Genomic DNA, 17,642 nt, shown 5'->3' with positions numbered 1-17,642 from the left:
AGATGGTGATATGTGGTCATGCACATTTGCCTCCAACCACTGTTATGTGTAATAAAATTAGTTTAATCCTTTATCCAAGTGTGAGCAAACAGAGTTTGCGCCTGAAAGTATCTTCAGGACTGGGGTAAGGTGGTACAACACCAGGGCAACTCGTTGTAAAGGTAGCTTTCTCCACCTTTACAACGAGTTGTCCTGGTGTTGTACCACCTTACCCCAGTCCTGAAGATACTTTCAGGTGCAAACTCTGTTTGCTCACACTTGGATAAAGGATTAAACTAATTTTATTATACTCTAACCAAGTGAAAAATAAACTTTCAACACTGTTATGTGGTCCTCGCCTTGTGTGCAGGGGTTGAGTTCTGTTGGAAGGGCTGCTGCCTACTATGAAACAAGGTGGTGTTCAGTTGGCCGTACCACAGGTTCCAGCACGGTGTCTTGATACACTTTGGCAGAGGGTTTTTATCCCTTCTTGCAAAAATGCAACTTGGATACCACCCATCACTGACATTGGGTGATGACCTCTCCGAATTCTGAGTGCTATGATATGTACTTTGTGATGATCTGGGGCATACACTTGATTGTTTGACAGTTAAATGACTCTTCAATGTTAAAAAATCTTCTCATCTGTGAAGAGGATATATATCTATCTGCTGATCTCATACCACACAGAAGTGCTTTTGATTTTATCACCCACTTCTGCATTAGTTGTGGTGTTAGGAAGTGTCCAGAAGGACAATAGGCTCAAGTTAATACATGTCTCACTGAATTACATGGAGGCATGCCTTCACAGCCCTCACGAGTTGTTATATCCTAACGTAGCATTGTCAACCTGTTCTTTGGTAGTTAGATATGTCTTCTGTATTGTAATAATGGTTAATAGTCTGAAACACAAACATCCTACTGATCCCGTGTGTTTTAGCATGTCGAAAATAACAGGTGACTGCATTCCAACCTTGTGAAGTGCTATTACAACTACATGGTTCTGATAATCTTCCCACTGCATGTTAACCCATACAACTAGACAACTCTCTCTTTACTGATAAACACATGGATGTTGGCTGTGTTTCCCTATACCACTCACGAAACCAATGAAAATGGCCGAAAACTGAATGATTCAATAGATGGGAGAAAAAAGGAAAATATTCTGACAGTCATCAGAAGACAGATAAAATGGTTCGGACATGTGGAGAGGACTAATGGCATTCCAAAGCAAGCACTAGAAGGAACCATTCCAGGATCAAGGGTTAGGGGCCGACCTCGATTAAAATGGACTGATAACATCAGAAAATGGACAAATTCCTCCCTTTCTCAACTGACATCAAGAACAAGAGGCCGACACGACTGGAGGAGGCTAGCAAAGAGTATCACCTACCAGCCATGAATAACCCAATGGTTCATTTAGGACTACGGGAGAAGAAGAAGTTGGCTGTGTACATTGACACTAATGGAACTGGGCTCCTGTAATTCTGTGGGTAGCAAGGTGGTATGAGGAGGTTGTAACACTATTTATGGAAAGACTGTGTATGTATGTATATTTGTAAAAAAATTCTCTATAGATAATTTATAATGATATAAGCTTGTCATGTAGAACTATTATAAAATCCTGCATATCCCCAGAGGGTATATATATCGGGAATTTGGTTTGATGATGATGATGATCATCATCATCATCATTTGAGATTTGTATTCTGTCTCCAACTAGCATCTATTAGTTTTGCCTCTATATTGTATATACACACTCCCATATTTAGACACCATTGACCTGAATTTTCTCATATGCATTTGCACTAGTTTTCCTTCTTTTCAATTTTCCTTCCTGGGACTTTTGATGAATGAACCAGTATGCCGAGGGCACTACTAGTTCTTTTTCACATTTCCTTTGTATATCTGATGATGCCTCATCCATTCCCACAGCCTCCTTAACATTAAGGTTACTTTAAATTCTAAACACTCCCTTTCTTGAACTACCAGACTTTTTCTTTTTCCTGTTATTTAAAACTATTCCTAACCCCCAACATCTTCTGCAGATGTGAACCATATTCCATCTCAGCAACTAAAGTCAGTCTTTATATTCACATCCTCTCTTCTACTAGCAAATAACTGTAAAATTCTCAAGGGTTTTCTTTGTTCCTTCGATCTGCTTTAATATTCCAGTTTCTCCTTCCTCACTATGCTCAAGAGTGACCATATGATTTTAACAAAGAGATATATGGTATTACAGAGTAGGGGACTATGATAAATTAAGGAAATACATTGTTGATGTATTTCCTTGATCAGTTGACAGTGGAAGAGAGAGAATTCAGGAGTGCCAGGAACTTAGTCTGAAATTTCTTACTTATGGCAATGCCAGATTGTATTCCTCCATCATCTTCTTTTTAAGATGATGCTGTGGAGGATATATAAAATACCTGCATTATTCCTTGATGCATCTAATTCACCTGTACATTATTTATTCTTTAAACCTTAGGAATACAATCTAGCATTGCCATAAGTAAAGGATTTCTAACCAAGTCCTTAGCACTGTTGAATTCTCTCTGCCTACTGCTTTTTTCGCATTCCACTTGGAGGGGAAAACTCTTCTGATAGCATCAGTAATATCCCATGTCCTCTTTTATCTTTTCTGTCTTTTCAAAAGATGCAACAGATACCAGTGTTGTGTCGGAAAAAGTGCTGATTCACTTTTGATGAGTCATCCTTTTTCCGACCCAACATAAGGTAACCTCAGAAGGAATGGATTAGGACATATTTATGCCTCCAGATAGAAAATGTGCCTAGTAATGACCTAAGAACATGTATATATTCAGTTTTGTAAATATTAAGTGATGTTAAAGAGGCCCATAAACTGAACAGAGAGTGTTTATGAATTAATTAAGATAGAAAAATCATGTATAATTGCTGAAAGGATGTGTATAAAGTTAATACAAGTTTTAGGCCATGTCAAAGACAGTTCGCAGCCCGGTAACCAATCGGCAGCGGCCGCATGCATGACGACACCACTGAATGAGGGCGCTGTTTTGTAGTACATAAGTTTCGGCAGGGATTTGAATCGGTCTCTTCTCTTCTCGTTTTCGTTGGTTCCTGGTTTCCTGAGTGGAGAGCTGAGTAGCTGTGGAAAGCTTGCTGCCATGCGTAGCAAGAATTTCCCCTTGCTATATGTGCCACGTGGATCAAAACTGCAGCTATAATGCATCCAGAGTTCTAGAAGAAAGCGCCGCTGGTGAATTTACGCCAGTGTATAAGTCAGCGAAAGAGTGCTCATTTTCGAGTAGAACAAAAGAATAGTGGAGACGCCATTAAAGAAAATATGGTGAGAAGATCCGAGAATCTAGATAAGAAGGTCCTAAATCTACCAGATAAAGCAAGAACGGTAAGCTGAAACCCTTTTGTATTAAGTTTGAGTAATCGTGGAGGAAAGAGAACTGAACATTGAGAAAACAGCCAATTTCAGTGTAGTATTTAAAGAACTTTCTGCATTTTGGACAATTTGTCTACACCTAAGGAATAAGAGGCATCTTAGGCTTGAGCCGAATAGGAAACCGAGGCTTCGAACTGTCTGTATCAAAAGAAGGAAACTAATGTTATTATGTTTAACTTAATTTTGAGTGCTAGCTAAAATTCTGGGGGGGGGGGATAAGGTCTGAAATATAAGAAGGAATATTATCTCATGAAATCTATGCAAGAGTTGTAGAGTAAGCCTGTATATATATGTAATTTATATGAGTGATAGTAATGGGTAATTTAGTATAACTTAACAGAGTCTGAGAATAGGTATATAAAGAAGTGTAAGATTTTGTCAGTATAAGAAGTTATAGTGTAGAACTTTTGGATGTGTTAATTTAAGAAAAGGGGAGGGAACTCAGACTCCTTTAGAATTGAAGGTTTAAGTAATATGTATCTCTATGTTTGTGTCAAAATAAATGTATTTCTTATGTGTAAACCAACTGAGTTTGTCATGTTTCTGTGGATTGAATTACCACTTGGAAAATCACGAACTGTGTATTAGAGGGAAATCCATTAGTAACATAAGAAATGGGACCACGACTGCAACTTCTTGATCCCTGCATTCTTTTTCTTAGTATCCTAGAATAGTATATCAGAATTCAGTTGCCGGCTGGCGCAGTCAGAAAATAATATAAATTTGTCAGCAAACGAAATAACTGATAATAAATAGCATATAAAATAACTGATAATAAATAGCATATAAAATAACTGATAAAGATAAGTAGATAAATAACTAATACACTAAGAAAGCCAAGACATAACACCAGCCACTCGATTAGAAACTTTTATTTATCATCACCTCCTTTAGCCTGAATTACAGCACATATGCAGTATGGCATAGATTCCACAAGATATTGGATTGCATCTAAAACGTACATCATACAGTCCTTTAACTGGTTCAAATTGAACAGTTAAAGGACTGTGGTGGATCTGTTTTTCTAATATGTCTCATACATTCTCAATGGGATTCAGATTCGAGTTTTGTGGTGGCCACAGAAGACGTGGAAATCACTGTCATGCTCACTGAACCACTGCTAAATAATTCTTGTGTGATGGACAGTAGCATTGTCGAACATAAAACAACCATCACCTCCTGGATAAAAAGTCAACATTGCAGGATGGACTTGATTGGCAACATTGTTCATATATTACTTGGAGGACACCTAACCTTCCCACAGTATCATGGAACCCATTCCATACCAACAGAGCATGTCCCACACATGCTCCAGAACCTGGAGTTTACACAACTCCAGGTTCTGGAGTTGTGTTTACAAGGTAAGCTGACATGGTAATGTCTAAATTCTCACCTTGTAAGAATTTAGATAGTTATACAACAATTTTTGTATAATGACAGCTGTGGAGTATCCATAACTAGAGAATAACACGTATGCCACAAAAAAGAAATTTTAAATTTTATTATGTAGATATTTTGTTGTGCACCATAATTGTACTGATGATGTCTTATGATATATAAGACAAAATATTTACATAATAAAATTTAAAATTTATTTTACTATGGCTTATATGTTATTCTCTAGTTAATTATACAACAATTATAGTAATAGTTGTAAAATAAAATTCTTAATTACATAATTACACTTAGTGAAGTAGAAGTAAAACATTTGAATTGTTGTTCTTAAAGTGGAAATTAATATACGTTGACATTTTTCAGTTACGTCAGGAGCTAGATAAAACTTTAAGAAAGACAGAAACTGAACTGAGTGATATTAGGGACCAGCTGAATGATAGCAGAACAGAACTTGATGAAATGCATGCTCAGATGAGCAAGAAAGAAGAAGAATTAAGTAATGCATTAAGCAGGTAAGATGATTAAAAGTGGTGCATATTTAAATGTGATCAAAATATAATCCAGTGTTTACATCTGTGGTCTATTAGAGTATTGGGAAGATTTTAGGAATAGAATACATGATTCTATTGATGGTCCTGGAATTCTCTCTGATAGTCGGCATAGGGTTTGCAGAGATTAGGTTTTTTTTGACGGTTCTGCTTGCATTTTGTGATAAGATGAAAAATCGAATGAGGAGAGTATTACTTTGCAAAGGGTTTTTATAGATTGCCACATTGACAAGTTGGTGTTCAAGCTGGAGAAGATAGGCATGGATAATAGATTGATCTGAACTATTAATTGGATAGTGGTTTGCAATATATATATACTCCCAGCAAACCCCACCTTCCTGTAGTATGGTTGGTTTTCAAAAATAACTGGGACTTTGGTGAGGCTAGTCTTGCCATTTTAAAAGCATATTTTTCCTAGTTGAAGGACATGACAACTAGAACTCTAGGTGGTAGATATCTTTCATTGTCTGGTACAGTACCACTATCCTGCATTTTGGACATGTGAGTTTGCTACTGACATGTTTCATATCCAGAATAAGGCTTCCCAGTGAACTGAAAAATAATCCTGCTCTATTTATAATGCCTGGTTATGCCAGAAGAAGACTGACTTGATGGTGTGTTACAAGGCTCAGTGCTTGGACTGTTATAGTTTGCCCAACATTTGTAGATCTCTCCTTGGCATTTTGCCAAGAATAGTCGATTCATGCTGAAGGGGAGAAAGAAATGAAGGATGTATGAATTGGTTGCCAACATGCGAAATCACGTGCTTTCTTGTCTGTCACTGTACTAGTACTAGCTTGATTTTTGTTGTTGCTTTTTTGCATTATTTTTTATTATTAATTTGTACGATGGATCCAGTACAGTCAACAAGTTCTGTTGTTAAACATTTCAGTAACTCTTGCAAAAGAATATTGAATAATGCTGACATTCTGCGAAAAACAATCGTTAAAAGGCAGTCTCCTTGTTCCCCTTTTTTAATTCATAAAACGTGCAAGTGCAATTGCAAGTGTATTGGGGTCAACTTTTAAAGAATTTTGTAGGAAATCAAAAGGTGAAGATAAGCCAAAATTTAAATCTTCTAAAAAAAAAGTACCAGAGAAAGAAAACCATCGAAACCATAGCTTTGAATGATTTTGATATAGATGTTATAAGAAGAACTATTCACGAATTTTATGTGATCGAGAAAAGAGTGCCAACTGTTCTGAAATTGATTCCTGTGCTTAAAGAAAAAATTCATTTTCCTTGGAAGAGAGAAACTTTAAGGAAAATACTTCATGAAACTGGATTTTGTTTCAAAAAATCCCAGAATAAAAGGAAACTTATCATGGAGCGAAATGACATTGTTTTATCTAGAACACAGTATTTGAGAGCAATAAGACATTTCAGGGAGGAGAAAAGACCGATTGTGTATCTAGATGAAACTTGGATTGATAGTAATTTAACTTATGGAAAATGTTGACGGTCTAAAGAACAATGTGGAGCAAACTGGAAATGCCTTGCGGCACATAATAATTTTGTGTGTGGGCAGAGAAATGGGTTTTTTTAAAGAATTCAAACTTACTATACAAAGCCAATTACCATAGGCAAATGAATTCTACAATCTTTGAAAAGGGCAGAAGAAAAACTGATTCCAAACCTTCCTAAAAATGCTGTTGTTATAATTGATAATGCTTCATATCACTCTATTCGATTAAACAAAGTTTCAAATTGGTCTAATAAGAAGCAAGTTCTTATAAATTGGCTCTCTGCAAATAACATTTCTCATTCCCCAGATATGCGAAAAATTGAATTGCTTAATTTGGTCAAAAGAAACTCTCCCACAACTAAACTATTTAAATTCGACACGATGCTCAAAGAGCATGGATTTCTAGCTTTGAGGCTACCATATCACCACCATATCATTGCGATATTAATGCTATTGAGTATGTTTGGGCAGAAGTGAAAAGTTTCATTCGCCATTGCAACTTAACTGGAGATTTAAAAACTGGGGAAAATATTGCTTTCATGTCACCTGATTGGAAAATATGTATTGGGACAGAGATGGAATTATCGAAGAATTATGTGAACCTTTGGTGATGAGTTTAAGTGAAAGTGATGGCGATTCAGACACCGATTTAGATGACTCTGAAGATTAAAAGGATTTGATAATGGTATTTTTTTCCAACCTTTTTTTGCATGGGTTTGTTAAAAGAGTCACAACAAGTCATAAATATTTAATCGGTTTAGGACATTAAAGTGTCTCAGTTCTCTCAACTTTAAGTTTAGAATATCTAAGTTCATTTGAAAAAATTTCTGTTTTTCTGTATAATTATTTTTATTTTATAGAAAACTTTCTTAAAAATAAACTTACTTACATTTTTGTTTTATGCTATACTTTTTTAATTTTGTTAATACTCTACGTACATTTTTCCATCTGTTATACAAGCAAAATAGTTACACTTTAAAAACTACAATGTTCGTAAAAGAAAAGCTAAATTTTCCGACCTGTAATAATAAACAAACACATCCCAGAAGACAGATTGATTACCCTATTATTGGAATGGATTCTCCTTTTTCTGACATGCACAGAAGTGTCGAGGGACCTCTAATCGGTGGGCGAACTATACTTTAATTTCTGCATAAATGATATGTGAAATAATTTGAAGGGAATTATTTAACTGTGATGATTCAAAATAATTGGGTAGCATAATAGTTAATCAGGACAATGTAGAGAGTTTTTAGGATGATTTAAACAGGCTAACAGTATGGGTAAATGATAATGGATAATTAGTGTCAGTTTATGTATTTATGCATAAACTGACACCTATTATCTTTTATATTTTGGATAAAAAGATTACAGGCTGTGTTCCACATTGCATAAACTGACACCTATTATCTTTTATATTTTGGATAAAAAGATTACAGGCTGTGTTCCACATTGATGGAATTATACTCTAGGAAATTGATGAAACTAGACATTTTGGGTGTTTTTAGATAAGAGAGTTGAAGTTGAGAAAGGCATATTGCTAAGTTGGCCAAGGAAGTTCATAGGATTACTTAGTTATTAAAGATAGACTAACAAGCAGAGATAAGGAAGTTATCATTCCTCTTTATAAGGCTTGGATATAATCACATCTGTATTACTGTGCTCAGGTCTATTCATCTGGGTTTCTTGAGGATGAGGAAGTAGTGGAGAGGATCTACGGGCAAGTGACCAAGATCGTGAGTAGCCCTGTGCAATGCTCCCTATGAGGATAGATTGAGCATTTGTGTGTTGCAAAAGATAGGAAAGAGAGAAAGAAAAAAAAAAGAGGGATACAATAGAAAAATTCAGATTGCTTAAAGGGTTTTATGGGATTGATGCAGAAGAAATATTTCAGCACTTGGCTAGAGGGAGACAGAATGAAAGGTCATCCCTCGAAGTTAATTAAGAGCATGGTTAGCAAGGTTAGTATGAGGACTATATTTTTCACTTGGAGAGTAGTGAATGAGTCAAATATGTTAGTTGACAGATTCTGGTGAATGCTTTGTCTGTTAATAAGTTCAAGGAGAGGTATTGTGTGGATAGTTTGAGTCTCCCATGATGTGGTACCTGTGCAATAATAATAATAATTGTTACCAAAAATTAAGATAACAGTGGTGTTGCAGGGTTGTGTTTGAGCTTCAGCTGCTATCTTATTTGTTGATGATATTTCATGTGGATTGACAGGAGCTGGCAAACAATCGAAGATCTCCTGTCAATCTACAAAAAATATACATTGATTTATAACTATCCCAGACTTTGCTGATGATGCAGTGTTTGGGAGAGTTGTAAGAAATGATGCTGAAAGAGGTAATCTGTTAATGGTGTCTTGAAGGGTTGTAGTCTTTGGGGAAAGACATATGAAAAAGGTTGTTTCAAAGAAAACAGAGGTAAATGAAGATTGAGAAGTTGGTTACATAAGTTGAGAGGTTTTTTTTTTTTTATTACATGCCACCTCCAAAGAGTCCAAAAACTCATCAAGAGAGGACACCTACTCTACAACTCTCTATCTCCACCACTCAATTCACCAACTGCATTGAACAACAACTATCATCATCCTCCAACCCCATCTACTGCTCACCACCACCACTAATATTTTCACAGACAATCACAAACCTAATCCATCCATGCTCATGGTAGGATTCGAATCCGCGCCCTTTTGGGTGCGGATGGATTTGGGGAAGATGGAAAGTTTTGTTTGGATGAGGAGGCTGTGGATGCAATGTGCTTGTACAAGGAAATTCTATGAGTCCATCAAAGAAGAGAAAACTGATCTGAATATTATCAGAGTTGAAATGTATAAATGTGGTATCTGACATCTGCTTGTGATTTTACATGATTAAAATAAGAATTAAAGTTAGGAGATTCTAGTTCCATTGTATAAGGCCTACTGTGCACAGATTTGGTCACTTGGTTTTCAAATTGGAAAGGGTTCAGCAGCAATTGACTAAGGTAATTTTCTGGTCTCTGTAATGTTGAGTATGAAGAAAGGTTGAGAAGATGCAAATTGCAGGATTCTAATGGAATAGGAGGAAGAGGGATGATATAATAGAGATGTATAAGTTGGTAAGGGTTGTTATAAGGTTAATGTTGAAGAGGTTTTACTTAAAATACTAGGAGATGAGGAGAGAACAAGAGGTCATCCCTGGAAGCTGTGTAAGGAGGGTGTGAGTAGGTTTTATGAGAGTGCTATAAGCAGAGAATTTGAATGCATTTACTGCACAGTATGATGAGCTACATGTATGACAAAGAGACCTCCCGTGATTAGTCTTTGACTACACCGGGGGGGGGATAATAATAATAATAATAATAATAAAATGTAAAACATGGTATTGGAGCCAGTTAAGTAGCGCAGCACCCATGAAATTATAAAAAAGACATCATGGAAATAGAACACATGAGGATGCAATTGAAGGGAGTTTATGAGAGAGAGTTGTAGTAGTCTACCATGCAAATTATCCTCTTTGGTCTACTATCAAACATTCTTAGGGAGGTTTCTAGTGCACACTGCCACCACGCCAAATGTAATGTTCTACGGATTGGTAGATTTGGGATTTCTGTTGTGTCAAGTTTTACAGGTGAAGAGCATCATTTTGAATTAAAGAAGATGGAAAGTTTTGTTGGGATGTGTGCCCTTGTACAAGGAAATTTTATGAGTCCATTGAAGAAGAGAAAACTGATCTGAATATTATCAGAAGTATGAAAGAATGAAATAAGATCTTTCTTTGAAAAAGTAAAACAGGATTATATGTTGGTTGCAGTATAATTCACTAGGTTCTACCAATCCGTAGAACAAATGTAATGTTCTATGGATTGGTAGATTTGGGATTTCTGTTGTGTCAAGTTTTACAGGTGAAGAGCATCATTTTGAATTAAAGAAGATGGAAAGTTTTGTTGGGATGAGGAGGCTATGGATGCAATGTGCCCTTCTACAAGGAAATTTTATGAGTCCATTGAAGAAGAGAAAACTGATCTGAATATTATCAGAAGTATGAAAGAATGAAATAAGATCTTTCTTTGAAAAAGTAAAACAGGATTATATGTTGGTTGCAGTATAATTGCTGGAGAATGGTGAGGATATCAATCTTTAAAACTTGGTGGTGGAAAATTGTGAAGATTGAATCATTTAAGCACTACAAGGTTTCTCAAAAGAAGAAAAGGAATAGATTGTACTGTCATCAGCAAATTATGATTGGGAGTTGCTGTCATTGAGCAAAGTGTTCATTTATGTAAAGGAGAAAGAGTGTATATGAAACATAGAGCTTTCAGTTATTCTGACAGTGATAAAGAAATCTGATGAGAGAAATGAACCACAATAACAGTTAATGACCAGAAACCGAACTTGGTCCAGTTGCAAAGGATGCATTGCAAAATATAAAATGGTAGCTTAAGGAAAACTCTATGGTAGATAAGGTGGCTACGAGAACAGTTATGTGAAGAATGTTTTACAGTAGATCTTCCAGTTTTAGAACAGTTATTATATTAACTTGTATGTTAGTGATTTTCAATTAGATTGAGTTGGGGATAAGCTGATTATAAATAATGCAATGTTGTGGAGATCTGTGAACTGTCATGGTTTCTTCAAGAATATTTGAATTTACCATTTAAAGCACAGATTGGATCCAGTGTTGTTGATGGGTGATGTAGGAGATAAGTGGCATCTTTCGACAACTTAAATAAGCAGATATTTACCTACTTTAGCCATAAATACCATTACAACTTGAACAGCACATAAACTTCTAATGTATCAGTAAATCAATTACAGCTTTCAGCACACACAAGCCACATGTATAATATGCATATAGCAGCACTCAATAATCAAAATGTGCCTTCATGCATGCCTGAAGTCTGTGAGGCCACATATCAATGGCAGCATGCTCAACATCAAATGGAAATGCTACCACTGCTTGCTCCAAATCCACCTCCAGGCTGGTTATACTGGGTATTGTTTCTTCCAGGCTACTCTCTCTCAAGCTCTGACCACAATTTGAAGTCCAACAGATTCAGATCAGGACTTCTCCAGATGGCGATATGTGGTCGGACACATTTGCCTCCAACCACTGTTGGGTGGTTCTTGCCTTGTGTACAGGGGCTAAGGCCTGTTGGAAGGTCTACAAGGAAACAAGATGGTGTTCAGTGGGCCATATGACAGGTTCCAGCACAGTGTCTTGGTATACTTTGGCAGAGATTTTGATCCCTTCTCGCAAAAATGTAACTTGGATACCCCCCCCCCCCGATACATAACCCCCACCACCACCACATGTGGGGACCTCTTTGAATCCTGGATGCTGTGGCATCCAATCATTTTAGCAGTTAAATAACTCTTCTGTGGTGAAAATCTTATCTGTGAAGGGGATATCTCTACATCTGTGGTATCTCTACATGTATTGCAGAAAAATGTCTTTGATTTTATCATTCTCTACCACATAAGTGTTGTGGTATTTGGAAGTGTCCAGTAGAACAATGATAGGCTTCACCCAAAGGTCATTAGGTAGTACATGTGACATTGTTCTCTGCAAAATGTTCATCTCTCGTGACATTACTTTCTGCGTTCTCACAGGATTACAGCAGAGGCATGATTTCACAGCTCTCACAAGCTGTTGCATCTTAACGCAGCATGGTCAACCTGTTCTTTGGCAGTCAGATACATCTTCTGTATTGTTATAATGGTTAATAGTCCGATACACAAGCATCCTACTGATCCCGAGTTTTTTTAGTGTGAAAATAACAGGTGGCCACATTCCGATCTTGTGAAGTGCTATTACAGCTACACAGTTTTTATAATATTCCCACTACATGTTAACCCATACAATTATACAACTCTCTACTGATAAACACACAAATTTTGGCTGCGCCAGTGTCACTAACAGAGCTGAACTTGTGCAATTCTTTGTGCAGCATGATGTTTCGCTGAAGTTATAACAGTATTTATGGCAAGACTGTGTCAATAAAATTAATACAACTGAATACTTATATTAGAAGTTTAATTGCATACAATGGTTGCCTAAGTATCAAGGCATCTTCATTATGAATTCAAAAATTGAACAATGCAGAAGTAATATAACTGAAGAAGCAAACATGAGAACAATTCAGTGATATCAATAAAGTAATATTATTGTTAAGCCAACATTTTTACATATGTTTTAAAACTTAACTAGCACAAATGTTGTTAAGATGAATAGTTTCCCCATAAGGGTATAACTTAAGCCCCTCAGATCTATTCAGTGAAGTGCTGTATCAAGGTTTCAGAACTTTCTTCATGTAGGACTTCAGTCTTTTTTCCAGAGAATTATGTTTGGTGGAGACAGCATGTTTGGCAAGCCTAATTTGTTCTGACTCATTGAATTTAATATAATTAGGATTTCTGCATTTCTTGGTAAAGTTTCAAATCTTTCTTGTTTGTGACATTTCATAAATTTAAATTTACAAATGTGAAACAAAAACAGTGGTGTAGTTAGAGCTTTTGCTGCCTGGGGTGGTCCCTGAGTTTTCCGCCCCTCTCATTATGCACCAAAAATACTACAAAAAGTCAAAACGACATATAGGGAAATAAATTAAAACACTGTGTTTATTTTTGAAGTAAAACTTTAATTTCAACATTCTAAAATGTTATTTTTTTTGCTTTTCTTTTAGCAGAATCGTCAGTGACATTGGCAAAGTCTATTTCATAGTAATGTACATAATTCTGAATCAATTTTATTTAGAAAAACTCCTCTCACAACTAGCAACACTTACGGCAATTGTGAGGAAAATTCGCAGTTGTATTACAATATTTGGAACCGAGACTGTTTTTTAGAATTAACTGTAAAAGGTTAAAAGTCCCCCCCCCCCCCCAAAAAAAAAAAAAAAAAAAAATTGATGCTGAAATTTGGGTGCGTAAGCTTGGTTGAAGCTTACACTGCCTTAATCATGCTGTGTAGCTAGCAGTTATTGACATCTTTGATAAAATATCAGAAACAATATATAACAAATATTCTTAAAAATTCATGACCCATTCATGAGCGAACTTGTATGATCCCATGAATTTCTAGGACTTGGGGAAAAATGTCTTAAGCTGGAACAGAAAAATAGCCAACATCAATCCTATAAATCAATCCTTGCAAACTTATATGTCTCTGTCACATCATCCCTCTTCCTCTTATCCACTAGATTCTGCAATTTGCATTTTCTCAACCTTTCTTCATACTAAATATTTAGACCCTAAATATAGTCTAAATATTCCTTGCAATGAACAGCTGAAATTCTGTCACTTTGCTAAAGGATGTTAGACCACATATATAGGAAATCTGATAGACACTACCGAGAAAATTTTTCCTTTGTAGAGCATAGAAAGAAGATGAATTTGTTAATTGGGCAAAGAACCACTCTGAGATCAATAAACAAAAATAATTTGGAGATTTGTTTAGATACATTTTTGACATATGCAATGCGTATACAGTTGACAAATTCTTTGGAGACTGGTGCTGGAGAAACTCTATAATTGTTAATGACTTTATAGAAAGTTTTTTCACTCAGTTACAAAGTGAAAAAAGTTTCTACAGCTATTTCTAATTCAGAATATCTTAATAATAAGGTGATACAACTTTTTTTTACTATTTGTATGGGAAACATATATGACTGCTACATTCATTCAACCTTCTTATCTTCATGGGTCTGACTCCTACTGATGAGACCTCAATAAAGATCATAACTGATCCGAGTAGTGCCCCTTCCCACAGTGCATAGCAACAATGCACTGTGGGAAGTAGTAGTAGTGACCATGAAATGTATAATCAAATTAGACAAGCAAATAAGAAAAGAATGATCATTATGGGCAATTTTAATTATGGCAGTATAGACCGGGATGATGAGATAGCAACTGAAGTAAAGAAAATGAGTTTCTCGCATTTTTGAAGAACAACTATCAGGTAGTATGTGGCAGAGGGCACATGAAGATTGACGGTCTTGGAACATACAAATATAAACTTAAAACAACAAACTTTGATTATGAATCAGTACATAACTAAAAAAATACATAGCTATGCATAATTAAATGCATAGGAACTGTTATACAATATAAATATGTGGAACGTGGATGCTAGCACATGGTCAGTGATTGTTCAGCAGGTGCCCTATAGTTAGCCACAAAATTAAACTCTGATGTGTTGAGAGATCTTATAAGTGATTTCCAAATGTCACATAGGATCATCTCTTGGTTTCTCTTCAGAGTACCTTGTGAGTGAATTACCACTGTAACTTCTTTTATGCTGCAGGAGCTGCAGTCATCGTCTATGTATGGCATAGAACTTCTATCCCATTCTGTTGTTGATGTCTCCAATGTGCTCCTTTTGTCTTATTTCTAGACTTCTTGAAGTCTGTCCTATGTAATTAAGGCCAGAAGAACATGGAATGTTGTTAACTCCACGGTGTTTGTTGAAAGCATTGTGGTCTTTAGGTGAGCATAACATATTCTGTACTGTCCTAATCAGTTTGAAGGCTACTCTAATGTTGTGAGACCTTAGGAGATTGGCAGTTTTTTGTGAAAGTACGCCAACAAAAGGAATGGAAATTGAAGTCTTGTAATGAATGCTCTGGATTTACTGTGGAGAGGGGTTAGAGAGTGGTATTCTTTTGTTATTTTTTAAGGATATCATTGCTGGTTAATATTTGTAGAATGAAATTTAATTCTTCTGTTAAAATTCTTTTATCTCTTATAATAAAAATCACCCTGTTCTTCAGCATATGTATAATGGTGAATTTCTGTGAAATATGATGAGAAATGTAGGTAATGACCTGTGTGGGTTGGCTTATGGTATACACTGAGAGAAATGTTTTTTTCTCTTGTTTCTTAATTAAAATGTTTACAAAAGGTAATTTTCCTTCATTCTCAAGTTCTAAGGTGAACTTTTTATGGATGCTAGAATATCATTAACTCTGGTACACTGTGTTTTCATATTATGAATATGTCATCGACATATCTCCACCAAATTGACGATTTAGGATATGTACATAATAGGATGTCATTTTCAAAATTTTCCATGAATAAGTCCACACAGGGAGGAGATAGAGGGCTTCCCATTACAAGGCCTGAAAGCTGTTTGTAGATTTTTCCATTCCATCAGAAATAATTTGAGTTGGGACAATGTTTATAGAGTTGGGAGATGTGTTGAGGGCACAGATTATCTATGAGAACCATAACTTCATTCTCTGGTTCATTTGTAAATAAAGACACAATATCTAAACTAGCTAGCATGTCTGTTCTTGAGATGAAGATTTCTCATAGCTTTTCTACAAATTGTTGCATATTTATGATATATATGTCTAATGTGCACCTTTAGTAGATGTGTGAGATCTTTAGATAACAAATAAGTTGAATGAGTTGATCCCATCCACAATCGGTCGAAGAGGAATATCGGTCTTGTGTACTTTTGGCAATCCATGTAAACATGGAGTTAACAGAGGCATGAAATTTAGTTTTTTTCTTAAGATCTGTGGACCATGTAGTCATGTTACATAGAAGGTTGTTGGTTTCTACGTGGCTCATCCAGGTAGGATCAGAATCTAATTGACAGTAAGTAGATATGTCAGAAAGTAAAATTGAAAGTTTTGACAGATAATCCCTTGTATTCAAGATAACAGTCGAATTGCCTTTGCCAGTCCCTTAAGTATTACGATATAGTTATTCTTCTTTAAATTAGACAGTGCTCTTTTTTCTAAGGAGCTAATGTTCTTTTTAGGAGGACAAGAAGACAAGAGAAGAATTGCAGTCTTTAATCTAATATCATTTGCAACAGGTTCAGGTAAAAAGTAAAGGGCCTTTTTGCCGTTACACATAATATCTATTTTAGGTATGTGCTCTGGTGTCACTGCAAAATTGAAACCCTTTTTTTAAGATGCTGACTTTGGCAGGTGTTAAATTGTAATCCGAAAAGTTGAAAACTACCTTATTATCAGGAAGGGTAGCTCTTGAATTAAAACTCTTCTCATATAAGATGTTAAATTTTTTGATATGTCTCTTCTTGCTGCTTAAGTAAGTCCTATTGTACATATTGTTTATCATATTGTCTTCAGCATAGATGCTGACCATAGGTAAGCATCTATGCTGTTAGATATCGTCATCATTAGCCATTATCGATCCACTGCTGGATGAAGGCCTTTCCAAGATTACTCCAACACTCTCTGTCCATGGCTCTCCTTTTCCATGTCACTCCTGCAAATCTGATGATATTATCAATCCACCGTGATTTAGGTTGGCATCATGGTCGTTTTTCTTCTTGTGGAATCCAGTCTAGTACTTCTTTTGTCCATCGCTGATCTTGACTTCGGGCAATATGCCCAGCCCATTGCCACTTCAGATGTTGCACTCTTCCTGTGATGTCAGAGATTTTGGTTTGATTTCTTATCCATGTATTCTTTTTGTGATCCAATCTTGTGATACCAAGCATACTTCTTTCCATACTAAATTGTGTTGTTCTTAATTTTTGAATTTCCTTTGCATTCAGTGTCCATGTTTCACAGCTATATGTCAGTATAGGAAGAATACACTGGTTAAAAACCTTTCTCTTCAGGCTTAATGGTAGTTAGCCTTTGAATAGTGAATGTAATTTTCCAAATGCTTTCCGCCCAAGCATCCTTTTAATTTCATCCATGATATTTTGTTCCATTGATATCTGTTATCCTAAGTATATGTAATGATCTACTTGCTTAATTTCCTCATTATTGATTTTTATTATTTCTGGTTGGACATAACTATTGAACATAACTTGGGTCTTCTTTAGGTTTATCTTTAGGCTTGCTGTTCTGC

At 35.8% G+C, this 17,642-nt stretch overlaps 1 protein-coding gene across 1 annotated transcript in view; it reads left to right on the top strand.

Moving 5' to 3' along the window:
- Positions 1–17,642, top strand: part of LOC150097089 (myosin-14-like) — a 1,147,103-nt gene that overhangs the window by 689,274 nt on the left and 440,187 nt on the right. Inside the window, exon 24 of the mRNA XM_090407039.1 lies at positions 5,174–5,322. Within this exon, the coding sequence (XP_090263165.1) occupies positions 5,174–5,322 (149 nt within the window). The remainder of the gene's footprint in view (positions 1–5,173; positions 5,323–17,642) is intronic.

Source organism: Typopeltis vanoorti, chromosome 17 (genome assembly GCF_054136105.1).
Source record: "Typopeltis vanoorti isolate ZY-2024b chromosome 17, IOZ_Tvanoo_1.0, whole genome shotgun sequence".
Classification (NCBI taxonomy): domain Eukaryota; kingdom Metazoa; phylum Arthropoda; class Arachnida; order Uropygi; family Thelyphonidae; genus Typopeltis; species Typopeltis vanoorti.
Note: the sequence above shows the minus strand (reverse complement) of the source record. Positions and strands in the feature narration are given on the sequence as shown.